Source organism: Gadus macrocephalus, chromosome 10 (assembly GCF_031168955.1).
Source record: "Gadus macrocephalus chromosome 10, ASM3116895v1".
Taxonomy (NCBI): domain Eukaryota; kingdom Metazoa; phylum Chordata; class Actinopteri; order Gadiformes; family Gadidae; genus Gadus; species Gadus macrocephalus.
Genome location: NC_082391.1, coordinates 13,064,273 through 13,085,258, shown reverse-complemented (window position 1 = coordinate 13,085,258; position 20,986 = coordinate 13,064,273). Strand labels below are relative to the sequence as shown.

Below are 20,986 nucleotides of genomic sequence, written 5' to 3'. Positions count from 1 at the left end.
TCAAGATTCATCATTTGACTTTTAATGGAAACATGTATACCAACCAACAGTATATAACGTACAAAATACACGTACACTAAACAGTGCCAAAAATGTGTTTGAATTAGTTGAATCAATTATCTGACCCTCACAATCGCAAAGGAGCCACACATATAAAAATAATTGTGTTTGATGAAACTTAACTTCAAACTTCTTGAAAGACCAAAGAGCCAAAAAGCGGACCTAATTACGATAGAAAAACGATATTAAATACATATTTACTCTCCAAACAAGGATCCATGAAGAAAGAAAAGTTCACGATCAATGTTTGTGTGTGTCTGTTACCTATAAGTGTACGTGCACGTGTCTGTGTAGCACGTCGGTCTCCAATGAAAACCCCAGCCAGCTATCCGTTACGCCGGAACGACCACAGTCTCTAGGGGCCGGGCTGCAGACCCCAGAAAACAGGCGTACGTGATCCACCGTCTCCTGCTGGGAAGCGTAGTTCTTGTGGTTCCCCGCGGTCACGGGAGAGACTGGATGATCATGATCTTCTCGTTGAGGCAGAAGCGGTGGAGGACCCCCAGAAGGTTCTCTCCGCAGCGCGACACCTGCCGCTCCATGGCCAGCCTGAAATCCTCCTTCACCCCCTTGGTGATGCCTCTCGTCACCGTGTGGTGTCTGCAGGGTCAGGTGAACACGGGCATGACACCGGGGCACTCCCTTATGGTACTCTGAATTACTAGTACTGGTCATGGTAGTCAATGGTGTGTGTGTATCCTTAGCATAGAAGCTAAATTAAGTAATGTATATTATGAGTAATACAATTATATTTCAGAATCATTTTGTTACATAATTCATTATTTAAATATTTCGATTCAGATGATCAAAAGTGAACACAATAAGCACATTCGCAAATGAAATAAGGATACGTGAAATGGCATGGCAAAATATAAAATAAATAAACCTAGAACAACAACAACCACAACAACAACAACGACGACAACGACGACGACGACAACAACAACCACAAGTTGCAAATTGATGACCACGGGAAGGCGAGCAATGGATCAAATTCAAAAAGCAAAATCAAAGACAGAAACCCTTACGGAGAAAAACAACAACAACTAGCTCTCGATGCAGAATGTCCGGGCCAAAGTATAGCTGAAGGCGGTAGGGTTCGGGAGGGGAGGCGGCGAGACCGTGACGTATGGCATGAGGGGAGGGTGACCGGTGATGGTGGTGGTGGGGGGGGGGGGGGAGGGGGGGGTGAGGGATGGTCTCTCTGAGCGGAAGGGCCAGAGGTACCTGTCTATGGTCTGGGCCCCTTGTAGCAGGAGGGTATTTAACTCCGCCCCAGCCAGGGCGGGACTAGGGTTCCTGAGGGACATCAACATCCGAGTCACAACCGGCAGTCAGTGAGGGACGCGTGCAGGCATCGTCATCATTACAACACTGGATGTGGCACGGCAACAGGGGCGTGGCCGCGTGGCCGGCGCCACTTCTTTACAGTCATAAAGTTAAACATATTTGATTCAAATCCTCCTGCACAAACCCTGCTTACACACCATGGGAGAGGGGGGCGATGTAGGGGAACTCTGTGCCCGCATTGACCAATAGGACTTCAACGTCATCATCATCATCGCCGTCCCAAACCAATGATCCTCGAGAGAAAACCCAACGGCAGAACAGAACGGGCGTGGCGGGCCAACCGAAAAAGGGGTCTCGTTAGGTGGGCGGAGACTCACTTGATTAGTATGCCCTGATTGGGCAGCAGCTCCAGCTGGATCCGCCCCCCTTCCGGAGTGCGCAGGTAGGCAAACTCCTCCAGCATGTCGATGTCTGAACCATGAGCTCCAGAAAATAATGCTTTATAATAAAATAAATCATAACAAAGCGCGCGCGCACACACACACACACACACACACACACACACACACACACACACACACACACACACACACACACACACACACACACACACACACACACACACACACACACACACACACACACACACACACACACACACACACACACACACTTTGGCAATAGAAGGATACTGGTGACGTAGTTGAAGAAGTTCTCGTACTGGAAGCTGGCCTGCTGGATGATCTTGTCCAGCGCCTTGAGGAACAGGCTCTCGCCCTGGGGCCAGTCGTGCTGCAGCAGAACCACTACGTGGCCCAACGACAGGTCGTCACGGCTGTCTGTGAACACACGGAGCTGGCCGCCCGACAAACGGGAAGAGGGTTAACTGTAGCTCTGCTCATGTGCATGTGCGTATCGTATGCATTATCCATCCTTACAGATTTATTTTTGCATTTCTTATGCTATTATTTAACAATTATTCGCGAATGCAAAGTGATTAGTGGGGCTATTCCCCACTTATCACAGAGCCTAAGGTGAATGATAGTTTTAGTATATACTACACGTGAACACTCCAAAAATAAACAAGATAACACTTTTTTGCCGCAAATTATTATTATTATTATTTATTCATTTTTTTATTAGCGTGACGAGGTGGCCCTCACATGTGGAAAACAATATCCCGAGTTTGAGATCTCAATCATGCGATATTATCCCGATAATATCCCGAGATAGCGAACCAATCAAATTGCACCATTTTAGGAGGTTCACGTGTTGCACATACTAAAGAGTGATGGACAGGAAGGTATGGGAGAGAAAGGGGAGGACATGCAGCAAAGGACCACGGCCAGGAATCAAACCCGGGTCGCTGCGGTCAGGACTGAGCCCTAATGGTCCGTGCTCTACCCAGTGAGCCACCGGGGGCGCCCCTGTACTATCCATCCACCGGACTCACCTTGAAGCAGGCGAACATCAGCTGCAGGCAGAAGGGCAGGATGGCCTTGCTGGTGCAGGGCAGCAGTCGCAGGTCGCTTCCTGGTGGAGAGAGAAACACGCCCGTCACTCTGGATCCTATTACCCTAAGGCCTCGGGTGTGGGTCGCACGTCAGCGTGGCGGCGAGGGCGAGGGAGTGAGAATCGTCGGTCGTGCCGGCGACGTGCTGCTGACCTTTTCTGGGTTTGTTCTTGGCCTTGCCCTGCTCCTCCGGGGTCTTGACCGGCTCGTGGGTCGGGGGCACCAGCCCGCCCACCACGTCCAGAAGCTTCTCACAGGCCACCTGAGGAGACATCACCGTCGTACGGAGTGACATCAGCAGGGGGTCGCTGTTTTCCTATGGGAATGCGAGAGTGCCGAGTGTGCACCGACCCTGTACTCTCCCAGGGCGTAGTGGCAGGAGGCCTGCTGGATCAGGGCCCTGCTGCCCTCCAGGCTGGCCTGTCCCGAGGGACTCTGCTGGCCCGGCTGAGGCTGCTGCACGGCGGCCATCTGGTGCAGGCTCGACAGCGCCTTCCGGTACTGACCCTGAGGGACGCCACGTGCGGCAGGAGACATGTGACTCACCTGCTCTGACGCTATGTGCTCACGGCTTCGGGACGGATGATTTTCTGGTGTATGCATGGGGGGGGGGGTGATGTGGTGCGCTGACACTTGCCTGGTATATGGTCATGTCCGTGAGGAAGATTCGGAACCACAGCCAGTTTTCCGTCTTCCACGAAGCACAGATCTTCTTGAACTCTGGGGGACGAAATCAAAGTTGACATTCCCCAGCATGTTATGGTTTATTCATTGTTTTGAATAAGTTTTTGTTAAAGCTCAGCCCAAAGTGATATACAGCAAAAATATGGTCTCAATTTATTTCAATGAGTAAGTGTGTGTGAGAGTGTGAGTGTTAGTGCGAGTACGAGTGTGAATATGTGTGTGTTACCGGTCTCCAGGATCTCGTGGGAGTGCAGAAGCTCCCAGCTCTCCCTCGCCATGCGGAAGCTCTCCAGTGTCTCCGACCAGCCGGGCATCTCCGTCCTGTTTACCAGAATGTGTCGGCCACGCCCCTTTCCAAGACCCTCCTCATCATCAGAGCTCTGAGGGGAAAACACACACATCAAGCAGCTATTATTTTAAACATACACGGTAATATATATATATTTTAGACGTCCGTGTCTCCTAGTGTCTGTGTGTGTGTGTGTGTGTGTGTGTGTGTGTGTGTGTGTGTGTGTGTGTGTGTGTGTGTGTGTGTGTGTGTGTGTGTGTGTGTTTGTGTGTGTGTGTGTGTGCACATACATACACACTTCTCGTCTTAAATGTGGTCTCTGATAATTGTATGTACATAATACAACATGTAATAACTGCATCATGATAGAAACACAAATAGCTACGCATATTACAATATCATTAAAAAAAATCCTCTGTCAAATAAAGCAGCTAACAGATGGAGAAGCTTACAACCTTTAACCACCAACGACATTAACCACCGTGCTACATCTTAGTCATCGGCCACACAGCTAGCTAACACCTGACCTTCATCAGCGCCACCCCGCCGGGCTGCCCTACGGACCCCTCCTCTCACCGTGGTCTTCTCCCGCCCGTCCGCCATCTTGCGCTTCTTGTGTCCGTGTTTGCCGGGCGCCCGCTCCGCCTCCAGGTCGCTGTACACCAGGCTCAGGTCCTCCAGCAGGATCCAGGGCCCCGAGCTCAGCGCGTTCAGACCTGCCGCGGGGCACACAACGGCACCGGTCAAGACCCTCTCACGGTGGCGGAGCCCAGGGATGTGTTAGAGCACTGTTTCCCAAACTTTTTTCCTGGGGACCCATTTTTTTAAAATTACAAACCATCGCGACCCAATAAACAATAGGCCTAATCTATAAAATCACGAGAAGAACAAATTTGTGCATAAATTAACATTCCTGAAAGTTTTTGCTGCCATTTCGAAGAAATAAATCAAAACTTTGTTTTATGCACTTGTTATTGAAAATATATTACACATATTAAATACTCGGCCCTAAATGAGACCAAATAAATGCATTTAGGCGGAGTTCACATCTCCTTGTTTTGGCTATCTCATTGTTGTTATTTCCTCTCACAATGTACTTTAGCCTTTCAACTAGATTCAATGTTATAAGTAAAATGATCAGAACGATACAAACATTCAGTACTATCAAACACATGCCTCTTGTTGAAAGTTTTTTAAATGCTAATGTGTAAAAAATATATACTTTTTATTTTATTTCATTTTTTAAGTTCAATTTATTTGGCGACCCAATTCAAATCTCCCGCGGCCCACATGTGGGAAAGACTATGTTAGAGAGTGGTCGTCTTAACTCCGGAGATAGAGCGGGTTGACTTGTCTCCTCTTAGCTGTCCCTGAGCAAGACATCTAACCATAACTGCTCCCAATGAGCTGGATGTCGGCTTGCATGTTTGACTCCACCGTCGGTATGTGTATAAATGGTTGCAAGTCGTAAATGTTGATTGTGTTCACCATTCCCAAAACCCTATAGAGGGTTTGTGGACGACTCTGTGCTAAATAGTGTCACTGCGTTGTTATTTCATGTTATCATCAAGCCTTAGATCACGACATCCCACCACTGACCAGCAGATGGGTATCATAACCTATTTAACACCAGCGCCGTGTCTTACTGGAGACAACAAGGTATCACAAGATTCAGTTACCGGAGATTGCTTCGTGTAGGGATGCCCAAAAATGTGCAACCGTTGCAAAAAACAACAAGGACCGATAAAGCGCCAACAGACGCGGACTGACCCTGGAAGAGGGCGGGCTGCACGACGGAGGCGTACAGGAAGGCGCTGCGGAACAGAACCAGCACCGAGCATGTGACCATCTGGCTGCAGTAGCGCGCCCGCATCTCGCCCTCCAGGCTGGGGAGGTAGCGGCACAGCTCCTTCACCCTCTGCAGCAGCTCCACGTAGCTTCTGGCCGCCACGGAGAGACATAGAATATAGATATAGATCATATAAATATAGATACAGAAAGGGAGATGCACATATATACGTAAATACAACGAAAGGGGGGGGAAGGAGAGGGCGGGCGCAAAAGATGGAAGAGAAAGAGTCAGATAGAGATGGATAGAGAGAACACAATACCTTAATCAGCGAAATGTGAAGTCTATTACCATAATAAAGACTGCAACGCAACACATTCACACTGTACCTCGCAGGCACAATCCAGTACAGAGCACATCTGTGTTTACACATCTATGTTCTGTATAATATCCCCTGTGTTATTGTGATCTAAAGGTTTGCTGTTCTCCCCCACCGTGAAAGACACCACATGTATTCAGTCTACGGTCAGCCGCATGCCATTCACAGGCTGGGGGTCACATGATGGAGGAGGAGGAGGTAGGTGGAGCACCTCTGTCCCTTGTCCCCCTGCCACTCGCAGCGCGCCCCGACCACGGCCAGGATGTCCAACAGCCTCTCCCACGGCTCCGTCACCATGGAGGACTTCTCCGACAGGCCCTCGATCACGTAGCGCTGGGGCCCGCGGGCGCCGCTCGGGGACTTCAGCGAGCCCACCTCGGGGGCGCCTGGGAGAAGGATGGGGGACGATGTGGACACAGTTGACAACGGCAGGAAACTGACTTTCCCATTTATTGTGACACTGGCAACTTCGACGCGATCCAGCAAAACAACTGAAATCAAAACAAGCTCCCAGCATGATGAGGGATACCCGTTTAACCGTTAGAAATGCAGTTAAACTGGGTTTGATGTTGTAGTTTGGGTACGTGGGCTACATGGAGACGTTTACCCTGCATCTGTCCGTCCGCTGAAGGGCTGCGGGCAACGTAGCCGATGTAGAACTCTGCCGCTTTCAGGATGTACTTCTGCAGCAGGCTCGCAGGCAAGCGCATGTCCACGTTGTTTATGATCAGTGGAAGGACCTCACACACTGCACACACACAGACAGCACAGGTTGGCAACGGTATTCAGGCCTGGGTTGTCTTTTAAATAGCTACATATAAAATAAAATGCTCTGACACACATATTTATATATAAGAGATTTTATACACATGCATATTCATGTGTAATATAGTACATTATACACAAACAAATACATCATCTGAATAATTTAGTATTATATAAAACACAAGTATATATATTATATTTATAATATAGACAGTCAACAAACACACAAAATATATTTATATGTATAACATATTATACACACAAATATATTGATAAAGCATAGTATATAATCTAATACACACTCATAGGCATATATATATATATATTTATATACAATATAGTATAATATACACATTTATCTGTAAAATATACATTATACATTTACACACACACGCATACAAGTTTATCATATATTATGTAGTAATTGACTGACCAAAGAGTTTTCTGAAGCAGTTGACGGGGTTGTCGATGTTTTCTGACACCTCAGCCTCCAGCAGTGTCTCTCCGAGGTTCACCTAAAGGTTCAACAGACACGTACATGAGTCCTAGCTCTCAGGGCACGTATTCTTCTGACATCGTGTGTGGATGTCCATCACATGTCGTCATTCATGCAAGTCGCCACATACTCCGTGTTGGACCACTGATTCCGGGAAGCGCTTGAGGAGAAGGAGCAGCATCTCTGCCTTCTCCAAAGTGTTGAAGCACTGCTCTGTAGCCTTGAGTAGCATCTCACACTGCACGCGACCAGGCAGGGTCTCAAACAGTCCTGGAACACACACACACGCACAAGCACACACACACACACACACACACACACACACACACAGTCAGTGTTCAGTCAGAGATCAGTCAGTTATCAGTGGCTTTTTTGGTTAGATTGAATCGCAACAGTAAAAAGATCCCTTACCTCGGAGGAACAGCGCATGTTTGTCCTGACAGTCACTGCGCAGGGCAGCTGTGATGACACTAATTTCACGCCAAACTACGGGCTGGTCAGGGAAGTTTATAAACCTGAGGGACACACCACGTAGGAGAAAAGTTCAGACATAGCCCATAACATTTGTCATGCATCTATGGTCACAAGACGAAACGCTAATGCCAAACTCCCAAACAATACTTACATGTCATACAGTAATCTGCCGGCCGAAGCGGTCCTCTCCGCATTCCTCTCTATCGTATACATCTCGTACTGCAACAACAAAGCCACAAAAACATGAGACATGTGCAGATGACAGCTGGACCGCTGCAGAACGTTTCACATTATACCAGAGGTTTACAAGAACTGAATCATGTGCCCTACCGCAAGTCAAGCCCATTATACACATTTAGTCTGAATACTGGTGTACCTGTATGTTGAAGTCTGCGGGGTACAGGGTCCGGGCGGTGATCAGCCATGCCTTGGCTGCACACGGGTCATCCGAGACCAGCTCCCGAGCCCTCTTCACCAGGAACTCGCAGTCCTTCTGAGCCGACATCCCACTTAAGATACTTTAGTCCCAGTGAGGAAGGTCAATAGCAAACGTGACGTACATGTATGTGTGTTTAAGGGCTTCCTCGTGTTACACTTTCGTGCTCATGTGGCGAGACTTGTAATCATGCATTCATCTAAAAAATGTGTAATCGTATAACAAAAGTATTGTCCGGTTGCCATTCAGACGTCTTGATGACGTCATCGTGCAGTCGCAGCGCAAGTGACGTGAATCGCCTACTTGTGTGTGCGCCAACGGCGCCATCTAGCGGCGCGGAACGAACACGCATGCGTGGAACCGAGACAAGTCGAGTTAACGGTGTTGAAGAGAGCTTACATATTTATTGTTATACATATTTATATATATACAACGAGGGTTATCTCTATGTTAGAATTTTCTATAAATAAAATAAATAAAAACAAGTGCCGAAAAAGCGGCAAAGAAAAACATGTCATCCTGTGCCCACAGCTGGAGAGTTGCGCATGCGCCGGAAATGCGCTGTCAGTAGCCAGGGCACTGAGGACACGATCTGTACCGCTGGCCAGGACAGCTGTGTACCAACAACCTTCTGCGTTTAAAGTCGGAGGACATATCTCATAGTACACGGCAAGTAAAGTCTGATTTATTAAAATAGTCCAAATCTGGCCTTTCAAACCGTCCGCTGATCCTTCCTAGTGCCCATACGTCAAGGCTCCCTTCTGCTTCCAGTACAGGCCCGCACAGATACGTGTTTTAAATGTAAAATACCCATGATTGACCTTCATTTAGGGACAGGATTCAACGCAGCGTTCGTTTATATATCACTACAGTTCCTAGTTGGGAACCCAGACATGTATTTATGCCTGCTAAGGTGCTAGCAGCTTAGCTGTTAGCTCATGTTTGAATGGGCGGAGGATCTGTCATGCCAACAACACCCCATGTTCCCGGACTGGCCTTGCACTGCCCTTGGGTCGCTTCAGACGGCTGGTTTAGTGGTGGTGGATCGTTGGACTTGTCAGCACGCTGGCCAACTCAATCCTGAAGTGCAGAGATATTCGGGCCTGGTAAAAGGGCGTATCGTGTGTTTAAAGCAGTCGGGTTATCTCCCCTGCACACACCTTAGGGAGAACGAACGATCATGGTCATTTGTTCACGTTTTGAAAGACCGACCACCCACTTTGAGATCATTTTTGCAACTTAATGCTCGCTGTAGGCGGCTGATCCTTGACCTCCAATGAACCTTAATGCTGTCCGACGCACATGAGACGTCAAAAATAGAATGAGGCTATTTTAAAACAAACACATTGCTGTATGTACGTTAAGCTTATTCATATACCACATATATGAATAGTGATGTCCTGGATACGTTGTCGTTGCCCATGCACATTATTGACCCGACGTTTCACTACTATGTATACATTTGAAAATAAATGTTCGACCAAAAACAATGATATAACATCTGTATTATATTTCAATATCATAATAATAATAACACGTCACTCATGGTGATGTCTTAACAGGTTTCCCAACGCTGTGATGCGCAGACGTGATGCTGAGGAGTAAACCCAGGTTGTGGTGGGGTTAGCCGTCTATGGCTGTTACGACCATGGACCCAAAGCCAGTCCCTCAGTCCCAGGGCGCCCTGGGTGAAGGATGCAGCTCCCTGCTGCCCGCGGGGGGCCTGGGCACCTGGCTCGGGCCGCATGGGAAGCACTACGCGTGCGGCTCCATCGCGGCCTTCACCAACATCGTGATCACGTTCCCCGTCCAGAAGGTGCTGTTCCGCCAGCAGCTGCATGGCGTGCTGGCGGTGGAGGCGGTGCGCCAGCTCCAGAGGGACGGCCTGAGGAACCTGTACCGGGGCCTGCTGCCCCCGCTGCTGCAGAAGAGCACCACGGTGGCCATCATGTTCGGCCTGTACGAGGACTTCTCCCGGCTGCTGCTGGACCGGGCGGTCAACACGGGCGTGCCGGAGCTGTTCACGCGGAGCTTCGCCGCGGCGCTGGCCGGGACCACGGAGGCCATCCTCACGCCGTTTGAGCGCGTGCAGACTCTGCTGCAGGACCACCGGCACCACGGACGCTTCAACAACACGTTCCACACCTTCCGGACGCTTCTGAGCGAGCACGGCGTCCGCGAGTGCTACCGGGGCCTGGTGCCCGTGCTGCTGCGCAACGGGCCCAGCAACGTGCTCTTCTTCGGGCTGCGGGGGCCCATCAAGGAGCAGCTGCCGCAGGCCTCCAGCGGGCTTGGCCACATCACCATCGACTTTGTGTGCGGCGGCGTGCTGGGCGCCGGCATGGGGATCATGTTCTACCCGCTGAACGTGGCGAAGTCGCGGGCGCAGTCGCAGGTGGGCGGGGAGTTCCGGTCGTGCGGCGAGGTGCTGCAGACGGTGTGGCAGGAGAGGGGCGGCAGCGTGGCCAAGCTGTTCCGCGGAGCCCAGCTCAACTACCACCGCTCGCTCATCTCCTGGGGCATCATCAACGCCACCTACGAGCTGCTGCTTAAGGTCATGTGAGCGGCGGGCCCGGGGTGAGGGTCGGGTGAGGATGGAAGGGAAGTGATTCAGAACAAGGTGTGGAGTTGACAGTTGATTGAAAGGAGGTGTGGCCTCGGGTCCAACGCAGGAAGCATTGAGGTTTGTCCGAACACAACAGAAGTTCAAAGTTGGGGTTCCACGACTTAGGGAAGACAACATTCAGGGGGAAAGAACATAACTGCCATTATTACATTTTGCTATTGTTGCGGAATTTAAATGACATGTGCTTAAGCCTGAATAACCGAAAATATCTTGTTCAAGGGTCCAATTGACATAGCCTACATTAGACCCTCTGGGCCTGCATTAATTTTGGGAGCAAAATTCTTTCAGGCATTTGTCAGAAATCTCAAGGATTAGTTTCTACTTTGTTTGTTTGTTGAGTTGTTTTGTTTCAATTTGACCAAGATCAGTTGCTGTGCAAAGTTGCGACCTACCAGGCCACCGAACAAAATCAGCAGAACAAATGTATTGATGAACCCCATCATCCATTCTAATAAAACGTTCCCATTTTCACACATCTATGCCAATCAGACTAAATATTGAATTGTTTTTGTCAAACAGTGTCTGTCCTAGTTTCTTATCCTAAGTGCTACTGCTAGTGTGGTTGTGTATTTAAGTTTTGACCAAGTGCCCACTGATGTATACGTTTGTAAAATATACAGTGATGTATAGCCCAGAACCTGATTTTAACTGTAAAGACACATATATTTGCAGGCATTGATTCACGATATTCTGTCAAATGACAATGCTAAATTGCTTTGCCACTCTTGACACTTAATTTTGTTTTGATTTTTCACCTGCAGTTGTTAAATAATATTTGATATATTACATACTTTATTTGGAACCAGTCCGAATGCGAGCAGATTTGTCCTGCTTCCATTACACATTGTTGCTTTTGCTCTCTCGCTCCGTATTTCCCCTTATATTCTGTGCTCGCTCGCTCTCCTCCCTGCCTGTAACTCCTGTAGACATAATGGGCTCAGATTTCAAGCCTGAGTAGAGGCAGCCGCCAGACTGTAGTTCATTCCGGACGTGACAGCCCAGTGAGGAGAGGCTGGAGGGTGATGGAGAGAGAGGTTCATATTCAGTGGCACACAGGGCTCCAGCTGCCGTTTCACCAGACCTTGTGACCCATCTATTTGTTACTCCCACCCTGGTAAGCACAAGTGTGTCTGTAAGTATTTCGGCTGGCTGCGGCTTGCTGCAGGATAATGAACAACGCTGCACTAATACCAAAAACGAGATGACATCAAATGTATGCATGTGTAATCGTGACTTCCGTGTATTGTTTTACGTTTTCTACTAAAGCGCGGGTTTTGAGGAGATTTTTTTAAATATCTTAACTGACTGAAGGCTCTGAGCTTAATTCAAAGTTCAATAGAAATAGTGATGGATTGCTTACAGTTAGTATCTGATTAACTACATATATCAATTCATATATCTCAATCACAGCAATGTATTGAATAAAAATAAATAGCATAAAAATGTGTTGTCATCTATTTCTATTAAAGGATCTCCATTTGTGTTTGGTGACCTATGCTCCACTTCCTGTCACGCCCTTCTCTATAGGGGCTCAACGCTGCACCTATTGTGCATTCTTACCTTACTTGATATATGTGTTGCCCTTATTGAAACATACACATAAACCATGCAAGAAAGTGTCAAAACTACACGTTTGTATGATTGTGACATTGACTACAACACAACAACACACTTACACATTTAAAAGCCATTGGTGGCGCAATAATGAAGTGCCCATATCCTATATCTATTTTGAATTGGATCCACAAAAGCTGTTGTCCAGCTGGCAGCGGTCAACGTGTCTCTGCCAGGCCAGCGGTGTTAAGAACTTAGACTGTGTTCATGATCAGATTAAGGTCAAGGCAATCTGACAAGTGGAGCTTGGTCTGGAGATAGCTAAACTGCTGCTGGCACCGCTCCTCTTAGATCCGTTGAAATGGCTGTCATTGGATAATTTCTTCTATTAATACAGCAAAACGATTGCATTGATGTTTGACTGGTCTCACAAATCACAGTCTGATGGCAGACAGGAAACAAGACCAGTCCCCACTTGAAGTTCTGGTTCTGTCCTAGACTCTGTGCCGTCTCCCCCTAGAACATCTGCTATAATGTAGGACTGCTGGTCCAGAGGTTAATCACAAACCTGCCTTGGCACTCCTGCACACACCCAAAGAGAGCATGCACGTAGAACTACACTCTGCACCCTAATGGAAGGAAGTATACAATAAGAAGTGGTGGATACATACACACAAATCCTTAAGTCAATGTAGGCTGTGCAAATCCATCTTAGGATAATAGGCCTGTATGCTGCCTGTCTGCTGTTTACACAAGTACAGTGTCAGTTTGCAGGAATGTGAGGGGTATCAACATGTCTTCAAGAACTTGGCAGCTTTCTGGACGCCTATGGAGAAAACTACAGCAACCAGCAGTTGAACTCGGCAGGTTTTTATCACAATGGTCGTCAGTAAATGAAGTCAAACACCACACGCTATTATGTTTTTGTTAATGTGTGGTTTATTTTCTTACATTACATACATTTCTTGGTACATCAGTGTTATTTGTGTTGGGTATGAAAGATGAAAAAAAAAAAAGCCTTACAAATATTAAATGTTTTGTTACACTTTCACTTTACCTATAGAAGAACAATGGTGGGGGGGGGGGGTCCAGACTTGGAAGCTTTTTTCTAAGACGTTCATTAAGTTCTGCTTAATGAACAGGTTGTGTCTGAGGTCCTCTTCCATTCATCCTACAAGGAAACTAGCAAGCGGATGTAGCAGTCCTTTGCATTAAAGAGCGGTAAACAGCCATATCTGTAGGCCTTTTCCTTCAAAGAAAGAACAGAGCATTTCCTTTTTTGCCCCTCAGCATTTCAGGGGATTTAAATAAGTCTTTCATTGTCTCTGACAAACCACTAATGTTGACTAAGTTCAAATTGGTCATGTTTTGATCTACTTTGTGCCATGGGTGACGATTCTGAGTCCTTCTCTTGGGTAATTAACAAGTGGGTATCATGTGACACAGATGAGTTCATTACTGGAAACTGTGCATAAGCAAACCGATCAAGCAATATCACTCTTTTACTGACAGTTTCACAGACAAAATAGACAGAAGTCGTTATTAAAAATCATTAATGCCATGCAACTTTGCATAACGTTGCAATCTGTAATGCAGTTAGTACTAGAACCAAGACCAAGACAATCATTCCAAACAGAGGTCTCCATAGCATCAGAGACAAACATAACGAAGATGCTGTTTTCTTTGTTTAATTAAAACACAACAAAAACATTTAAATTATATTCAGGGGGAAGGTTGCTTATGTTTGCATAGCCATAAACTAAGGATGAGCGGACTAGGATCTAAACATACAGTGTGTCCATAAATATATGTATACAGGTCTGACTCCAACATAAAGCAGTCAATCACTTGATCGTTGTGTTATCTAATGAGTGTGCACTCAGATGTTGCGAAATTGTCAAGCAAAACGTTTGTGGCTCAGTGTTTTAAGACTTTGGATATTTGCTACATCTAGGTTAAGTTTAACAGTCAGCTTTGTGCCTTGACGAGAACATATTTTCGCCTGTAACCTCTTGATTTTTTTTACAAAAAAACATTAATAAGCTCCTCGCGGTGTTAACCTCTCACTGGCCCATGCACACATCCCACACTGAAAAAATAGAGTAGTAGTCCTTTGGATGAATCAATGCCTACTTGTATTTTACTGCATACACCGTTTTGAGGGACGTATTCAGAGGCATTCGCTCACAAGTCAGTCAGGAGCCGGTAGTAGGACAAAAATAAAGTGAAGGCTCTCTAAAAAAGGTGCAATCTGTAACAAAAGTGCTATACCACGTCACGGTATAGATTTATGATAATTGGCAAATCTTTTAAAAAGTATAAATAAATGTTTTAAAAGGTGGCACCATTATTTGTGTACAAACCAAAAGGGTTGAGATATTCGGTTTTGAAACTGGTACGCCATAATACGTTGTATTTTCCCTGTAATGTACAAAATACCAAAACTTATTAACGAATCCGCCTTTAAGTGGAGGTGAGGAACACTTAAAGCAAAACACAAAATAATACTGTTTCTGTTCCTAAACCGACTGTAGCCAATAGGAAGGGAGGTAGAAAATTCCATGTTTTGATGCATGACACATGAACAAGGAAAAATAAAACATATTAATGACATCAAGAGAAACCTTACAGATCATTGTACAAATATCTCTAAAAATAAATACATAAATACATACGTGGGTAATTCATACTTACATACATACACATATTGTATCATAAAATAAGAGAGTTGTAAGATAGTTATAAAATTCATATTTACAAATGCATAGTCCTTATCAGTCCGAGAAGAGGACAATCAATGGAAGTTCCTCTTTTCAGTTGGGAGCTGTGTGTGTGTTTGTGTTTGTGTGTTTTAGAGATGGTGTAGGTGTGTTTGTGTGTGCGTGTGTTTATGTGTGTGAGATTTCTATGTGCATGGCACTTACTGTACAATAACATGGAAATCCCAAACCAGATCTCTGTGCTAAATAGCAGTCGATTCATTCAGCCCTTTCTTCTTGTCACTTTCTGTTTATTCCGGCCTTTACAGTCCACAGGGAAGAGTTCAAAGTTCGGAGGTCAGAAGTTCAGAGGTGCATGGCTAGGAGCCTCTGAGGTGTCTGGTGAGCGTGTGCGGAAGAGTTGTGTGAGGGCGAAAACAGACGAGATGAGAACCGTGCAACGTTTAGCCAGTAGCCTCACCCCCTCGCCGTCCCCCTGTCCCAGACCGGTCCCGGTGAGACCGCTCCGTGCTCCCACCCCAACGCTGGTCCCGGCGGTCTCCACATCGCCGACAAACTCCCGGTAGAGACCCACTATCTCCTTCAGCTTGTCCAAGGTCTCCTCGCCTTCGTCCTCCATGTCTTCGGAAAAGCCCCCGTTGTGGCAGACCTCGCAGCCCGGGCAGGGGTGAGCCCGCAGGCAGGCCGCAGACAGCTGGACCAGCGCGCTGAAGCTGTTGGATAAGGACCGCAGCGCCTCATCAGGCGCCCAGCCCACGCGCGTGGCTCGCTGGCAGCCGGTCGCTAACCTCCGCGCCTCGGCCTGGAGGAGACTTCGTTCCGCCTCGCTCATGAAAGCGGTGCCCTGTCCAGGACATTTCGGGAGCAGTGATGGGATGTCGTCGCCCTCAGAGCCGGCTTGCCTGGCTGTCTTGTCCTGGGTTGGATCCGTGCTTGGTACCTGCTGTGCCCAGTCCACCGTCCCCCTATCTAACACCAGTAGAAGTTGGTCGATATCTTGACGCAGCGAGGCGAACCCGCCCTTCAGTCCACCGTAGCGCTTGTTGGACAGGGAGCGAAGGGGACCGCTGAATCCGTGCGTGGGGGAGGCCGGGTTTGAGACCAGGGGGCTGAGCTCAACGGAGGCGGTGGAGAAGGTGGAGAGCGGCCGCGGGTTGTCCTTGAGCAGGGACAAAATGGTCGGGTTGGGCGAGGGAGAGGTGGAGGTCGGCGACGGGACCACGGGCGGTCGCGGCGGCTTGGGCCGCGTTCGACGGGAGAACTCGTAAATAGTGAGTTCCTCGTCGAAGCCCACGCCCTCCTCGGCGTCGCCGCTGAAGCAGTTGGCGTAGACGGTGCGGCAGCCGCAGGCCTCTTTGGACGGCTGCGGGGGGGTTCCCTCGGCCACTGACGAGGACGGAGAGTCCCCCCCGATGGGGATACTGGGCACGCCCCCTAACCCTACCCCCGAGTGGGGCCGCGACTGGGGCTGCTCTGAGGAAACGCCGTCGCCGTGGGAACCGTTGTCCTTGAGGCTCAGGTTCGAGTGCGACCCGTTGGTCTCGCTGGCCCTCCTCATGAGCGAGGTCACCTGTTGGGCCTCTTTGATGGTTGCTATGACAACCTCCGCCCCTTCCTCCAGGTCCTTACCCTTCCCGGTGGTCTTCGGAGCCGCGGCGTCCTTGTCCTTGACGGGGGTCTTGTTCAGGTCCGACGCCCCGCTGGCCACCGACAGCCCGGAGCCGAAGCCCGACGTGTCCCCGTTGATGGATGTGGTGGAGGGATAGTCCAGAGTGCCCAGGATCTCCTGGGAACGGGTCATGTACCAGGGCAGGGCTTGGATCCTGCCCCTCAGGGCGGACGCGGGCAGCCGGCCTCCCAGGCTGGAGGAGCTGGTCCTCAGGTCGGACCCCGACCCGGACCTCCCTGGTTCCCTGCCTTCCATCACCCCCATCCCCTTGGAGGAGGACGAGGTGAGGGAGGTGGTGAGGCTCAGAGGGGCGTCTGCGTTCTTGGGCGACAGGCTCTCATGGCTCAGGGAGACCCTCCTGGGTCCTGACTGGACGCTGCCGTTGCGGCTACTCCAAGGGTGGATGCCGTTGGGAGGGGTGAGGCCATCCTTGAAGACTTTCATCGGATCACTTGGGGAGACAGGAGTGCTGGCTGGGAGGGAGAGAGGGCACCGGTCGCGATCAATGGGGGACATGGGTTTAGGGGACACTGGAGGAGGCTGCTTAAAGTTAGAGAACAATATTGGCGGCAAGGGGGGTTGCCTCTTCTTGGCCGGATGATCGCCACCTTTCACAAGTGCCTGCGTATCCCTGGACGGGCCATGCCCATTGCTCTTCCCTTCGACTTTAGATGTTCCATTCACATCAGCTACGTTAATGTTGTCATTTGAAACGACACTCGATTTATTCCCCTGCATCTGCTGGTTATCCAGTGTTGGCCGGTTGTCTAGTTTGACGCCGTTCTCTTGCGTTTTGCCTCTCGGTTGGGTCGGATTAGAGGGGATCGGATGCGTCTGCTGGCTGCGCCGCACTGCAGTAACCAGCGGCGAGGAGAGGGGCAGGCCTCCAGAGGTGACCGACTTAAACTCCATTGTTTCCGGCTCCATCTCAAGGAGCTCTGAGGAGTGACGGCCAGAGGCCTCCCCGTTGCATTGGGCGTAAGAGCGGCCATGTTGAGGAGACCTGGGGGGGACGTTTTGGGGTTTGGGCAGAAGCTGGGGCTTGGGTGCCAGCGGGGGTTTGACCTTGGCTTCGGCTTTCTGCGATGACCTCTGTGAAGCCGGCTGTTTGGGAAGTGTTTCTGGTGGGGTTTTATGGATCATTCCTCCTGATTTGCTCTTAGAGGATGCAGGCCTCTTGCTGTTTGATGAAGAAGGTTCTTTCAGCGGCACAGAGCCGTTCCAGGTCCCACTCAGCCGATTCGCATTCTTCCTGTCAGCCATTTCTGATTCTAGGAAAAAAGTATAAATAGAGGAATTAAATGTTTATTTTAAACTTCAAAGCATGATCTTGATAACTGTACATTTAAGATCTTTAAGCATAGCAGAAATAAATAAAACGTACCTGAAAGGTCTGGAACTGGGGGGGTAATTCTCTCTTGTGCATCGAAGAACTCATCCTCAGACTCTGAGACCTCTTTGCCCCCCAGTGCTGGTTTAGGATTGGGTGACGGAGTGAGGAAGAGTCCCTCCTCGGTCGCAGACAGACGATGCTCCGCTGGCTTGAGGTCTGGTTTATTGCCCGGGATTGAACTGGTCCTCACTGGGACTCTGGGCGGCATTTTCTTTTTCGTTTTGCTACTCAGCGGCTTCTCGAACGGGATGTTGTCGATCATCCGGAGATCCTTACAGCTGGGGATCCTCGAGATACGCCTGAGCTGCCCCGCTGCCTCGTCTTCGTCGTCCTCGTCCTCGTCGTCCTCATCGTCGTCGTCGTCGGTGGTGGCGCCCGACGGACTGGACAGGAAGTCCCCCTTGGAGAGGTCGGCAAAGCACAGGCAGGCGTTGTCGTTGCCACGGTAATTGAGGTTGGTGGGTCTCAGGGCCCGGGCGGGGTCCTGACCCTCCGCTGGGGGCCGCTGGGGGTCCAGGATGTAGGGGTGGTGGACGTCCAGGGTGGCCAGCCCCTCGCCGGCCCGCTGGCTGCGGAGGGCCTCCAGGCGGGACGGGGGTCTGGCTCCGGAGCCGCTCTCCTCCAGGGCGGTGCTGATGGAGCCGCTGGACAGGCTGGAGAAGCTGCTGGTGACCCGCGGGTCGGTGTGGTACCACGGCGACTCCTGGCCCGTCTCCTCGTCCGGGTCGCCGGGGAGGCCGGCGCCGCTGCCCGTGGCGCCTTCCTCCTGCTCTCCTTCCTGCCTACTCTCCGACGTCACTATGATCCTCACTTCCTGTTTGCCGTCGTTGGCCTCCCGCTCCTTCCTCTCCTCCTCTCTCCTCTTCTGCTCCTCCGCCCTCCTCCTCTCCTCCCAGTCCTGGCTTGCTGGGTCCCGCGGCTGGCCGCCCTGCCCCTCCATCGGGTAGTCCTCGTCCGAAGAGTCGTCCGAGTCGCTGCAGCAGCGGGACACGTAACCTAGCAACCCCCGGGGACATGGACACAGAAACCGGCAGAGGCCGAAGACGAGCGATTTAAGGTACGCTCATTTCGGCGGATTTTGGCTAATGCGTGACAAAACACAGTACATGCAGAGCAATAGCATTAACAAACACCGCGTTCTGTAACTGTTTTCCCTCACTGGATCACGTGCGTTCTAGCTAGGTCTACGAGCGTCTAAGGCCTTGGTGGTGAGTAATTTCATTTAAACAGTTTTTGCTCACTTGATAGGGACTCATAGCACACGCCCTCTATAACGGCGAACCTCCCACACACACCTTCCTCTGCAGGGATCCGGTGCACCCGCACTTTGGGGCGCCCCGGACGGAAGACATTGACAGTGGGTTCCACCAGGAGCCTGCAGTAGCCTCCCAGCAGACATGCTAGGTCTTTTGCGGCCAAAGAGTCCATGAGTAAGGCAAATGGCTGAGGAAAGGGGGGGAGGCCGGCAGTTTGCAAAAAAAGAGAAGGCAAAAGGTGGGTTGATTCAAGCGGAAGGGAAGGCAGGAAAGGGTGGAGTGAGAGGGAGAGAGGAAGAACAAACACGGCACATGGTTGAGTCATCTGAGCCAACTGAAGCCTCGTTGAACGTCTCTTTGTGGAAACAAGAAGCAGAAGTGTGTTAGGTAACCTTTTCACTGCGGCTATTATGTTTCCCTTAAAATAGCCTTTTTGTGGTGTTTTTCTCCATGGGGCGAACTGATTCGGACAAGTCGTTGTATTGAGCTGTGTGATTTGATCCTTTATGTACAAATACTTTTAAGCTGAAGCAAAAGAGTGCAGTGAAAAAAGCCAGTTAGTAGTCAGTGCAGTAAACATAGGTGTGTGTCGTCTGAGAGCTGTGTTATCTGGAGACGGGGTCGGTTGCGTCCCTTGCACACCGCCGTACCTTCATGTCGTGCAGGGAGATGCGCAGCAGGCTGACTTTGTCCGACTCGGACAGCAGCTCCACCCGGCTGATGCTGCTGAACTCCACCAGCGTGGAGATCATGTGCAGCTTGTGGTTGATGACCTGGCTCATGCCGTACTTGGCCCCCACCAGTAGACTGACCAGCGCCTCCCTGTCTTGGAGCTGGGAGTAGGGGGGGGGGGGGGGCAACATGGAGAACGTTATCAGGTTCTAAAGGGGAGGTTAATCAAGTTCAAGGCAATAGAAACTGAAAGTTGGAGTAACTTTCCTTGTTTCTCAAGACCTGTCACTCACACTGCCCTAATTTTGTTTTAAATAGTTTTTACAGACTGTGTTTATATTCATAATTATTTATCACTATTACCTTAGTTTATCATTGTTCCTTGTCATATGAAATGTCTACAAACCAAATATCAACTCAATAATAAATCTGATATTGTCGCTTTCACAAGATAATGTGTAGTTGTATAACGCCCAATCCAATCCTGTTGATTTTCCTTATACAGAGCTGAATTTATGAATTACCCTACCATCATGGTCGCCGTGTAAGACCGCCCTCCGTAGGAAATGAGCTCTCCCAGCTGGGTGAGGTAGGCCAGCCGGGCCTGTGGGGACGGTATAACCTGGGGGGGGGGAGAGGAACAGGGAGATGGACAACCCAGAGGACAAAAATGGAGGAAGGCAATTTAGGAACGCTGGTGAATTATAACACGGAATCTCCTGTCAAAAGACACTATAGCTGTCTAGTGTCTACTCATACTTTTATTGTGCTAGAAGGCGTTTTTTCTTTTACTTTCTGCTTTCTTCTGTCATTAATCATTCATTTTCATTCGGCCTCTCCATCATCCACCAACTCTACAAAGTAGGGCTCTGCGTCGTCCCTTCGTTGAACCCCAGGGATGTTCTGAATTTGGTCTAAAAC

The 20,986-nt window shown here is 49.4% G+C and overlaps 3 protein-coding genes across 5 annotated transcripts in view; 1 reads left to right on the top strand and 2 right to left on the bottom strand.

Moving 5' to 3' along the window:
• Nucleotides 1–8,464, bottom strand: ints10 (integrator complex subunit 10). Of its 2 annotated transcripts, XM_060062450.1 has the most exons (18): nucleotides 8,116–8,464; nucleotides 7,891–7,958; nucleotides 7,677–7,780; nucleotides 7,396–7,535; nucleotides 7,203–7,284; nucleotides 6,612–6,752; nucleotides 6,216–6,390; nucleotides 5,607–5,776; nucleotides 4,413–4,552; nucleotides 3,774–3,927; nucleotides 3,501–3,583; nucleotides 3,215–3,370; nucleotides 3,017–3,125; nucleotides 2,804–2,883; nucleotides 2,043–2,205; nucleotides 1,728–1,821; nucleotides 1,288–1,359; nucleotides 1–660 (listed from the first exon to the last, which is right to left on the bottom strand). In XM_060062450.1, exons 1-18 carry the CDS (start codon nucleotides 8,242–8,244, stop codon nucleotides 504–506), a joined length of 2,217 nt encoding a protein of 738 aa, XP_059918433.1. In that variant the 5' UTR covers nucleotides 8,245–8,464; the 3' UTR covers nucleotides 1–503. The 2 variants fall into 2 exon arrangements, with proteins under 2 accessions (XP_059918433.1, XP_059918434.1); XM_060062451.1 differs by lacking the exon at nucleotides 1,288–1,359 and having other exon boundaries at nucleotides 8,116–8,463.
• Nucleotides 8,465–8,702: 238 nt separating this feature from the next.
• slc25a51b (solute carrier family 25 member 51b) lies at nucleotides 8,703–11,317 on the top strand. The gene is made up of 2 exons (XM_060062491.1): nucleotides 8,703–8,848; nucleotides 9,738–11,317. The coding sequence occupies exon 2, from the start codon at nucleotides 9,809–9,811 to the stop codon at nucleotides 10,736–10,738; it is 930 nt and encodes a 309-aa protein (XP_059918474.1). The 5' UTR covers nucleotides 8,703–8,848; nucleotides 9,738–9,808; the 3' UTR covers nucleotides 10,739–11,317.
• Nucleotides 11,318–13,844: 2,527 nt separating this feature from the next.
• The window catches only part of frmpd1b (FERM and PDZ domain containing 1b), a 13,370-nt gene continuing 6,228 nt past the window's right edge, over nucleotides 13,845–20,986 (bottom strand). The window contains exons 9-13 of one of the 2 annotated variants that reach the window (XM_060062436.1): nucleotides 20,595–20,687; nucleotides 20,044–20,226; nucleotides 19,379–19,580; nucleotides 18,129–19,133; nucleotides 13,845–18,015 (exon numbers count right to left, since the gene is read on the bottom strand). In XM_060062436.1, the coding sequence (XP_059918419.1) occupies nucleotides 15,413–18,015; nucleotides 18,129–19,133; nucleotides 19,379–19,580; nucleotides 20,044–20,226; nucleotides 20,595–20,687 (4,086 nt within the window). In that variant the 3' untranslated portion in view covers nucleotides 13,845–15,412. The remainder of the gene's footprint in view (nucleotides 18,016–18,128; nucleotides 19,134–19,378; nucleotides 19,581–20,043; nucleotides 20,227–20,594; nucleotides 20,688–20,986) is intronic. The other variant, XM_060062437.1, reaches the window with a different exon arrangement.

Coding starts and splice junctions, on each gene's coding strand:
- ints10 (XM_060062450.1), bottom strand. CDS start 8,244: ATGTCGGCTCAGAAGGACTGCGAGTTCCTGGTGAAGAGGGCTCGGGAG. Junction 3,584..3,773: donor CCACGAGATCCTGGAGACCG/GTAACACACACA, acceptor TTCGTCCCCCAG/AGTTCAAGAAGATCTGTGCT. Junction 3,126..3,214: donor ACGCCCTGGGAGAGTACAGG/GTCGGTGCACAC, acceptor ATGTCTCCTCAG/GTGGCCTGTGAGAAGCTTCT.
- slc25a51b (XM_060062491.1), top strand. CDS start 9,809: ATGGCTGTTACGACCATGGACCCAAAGCCAGTCCCTCAGTCCCAGGGC.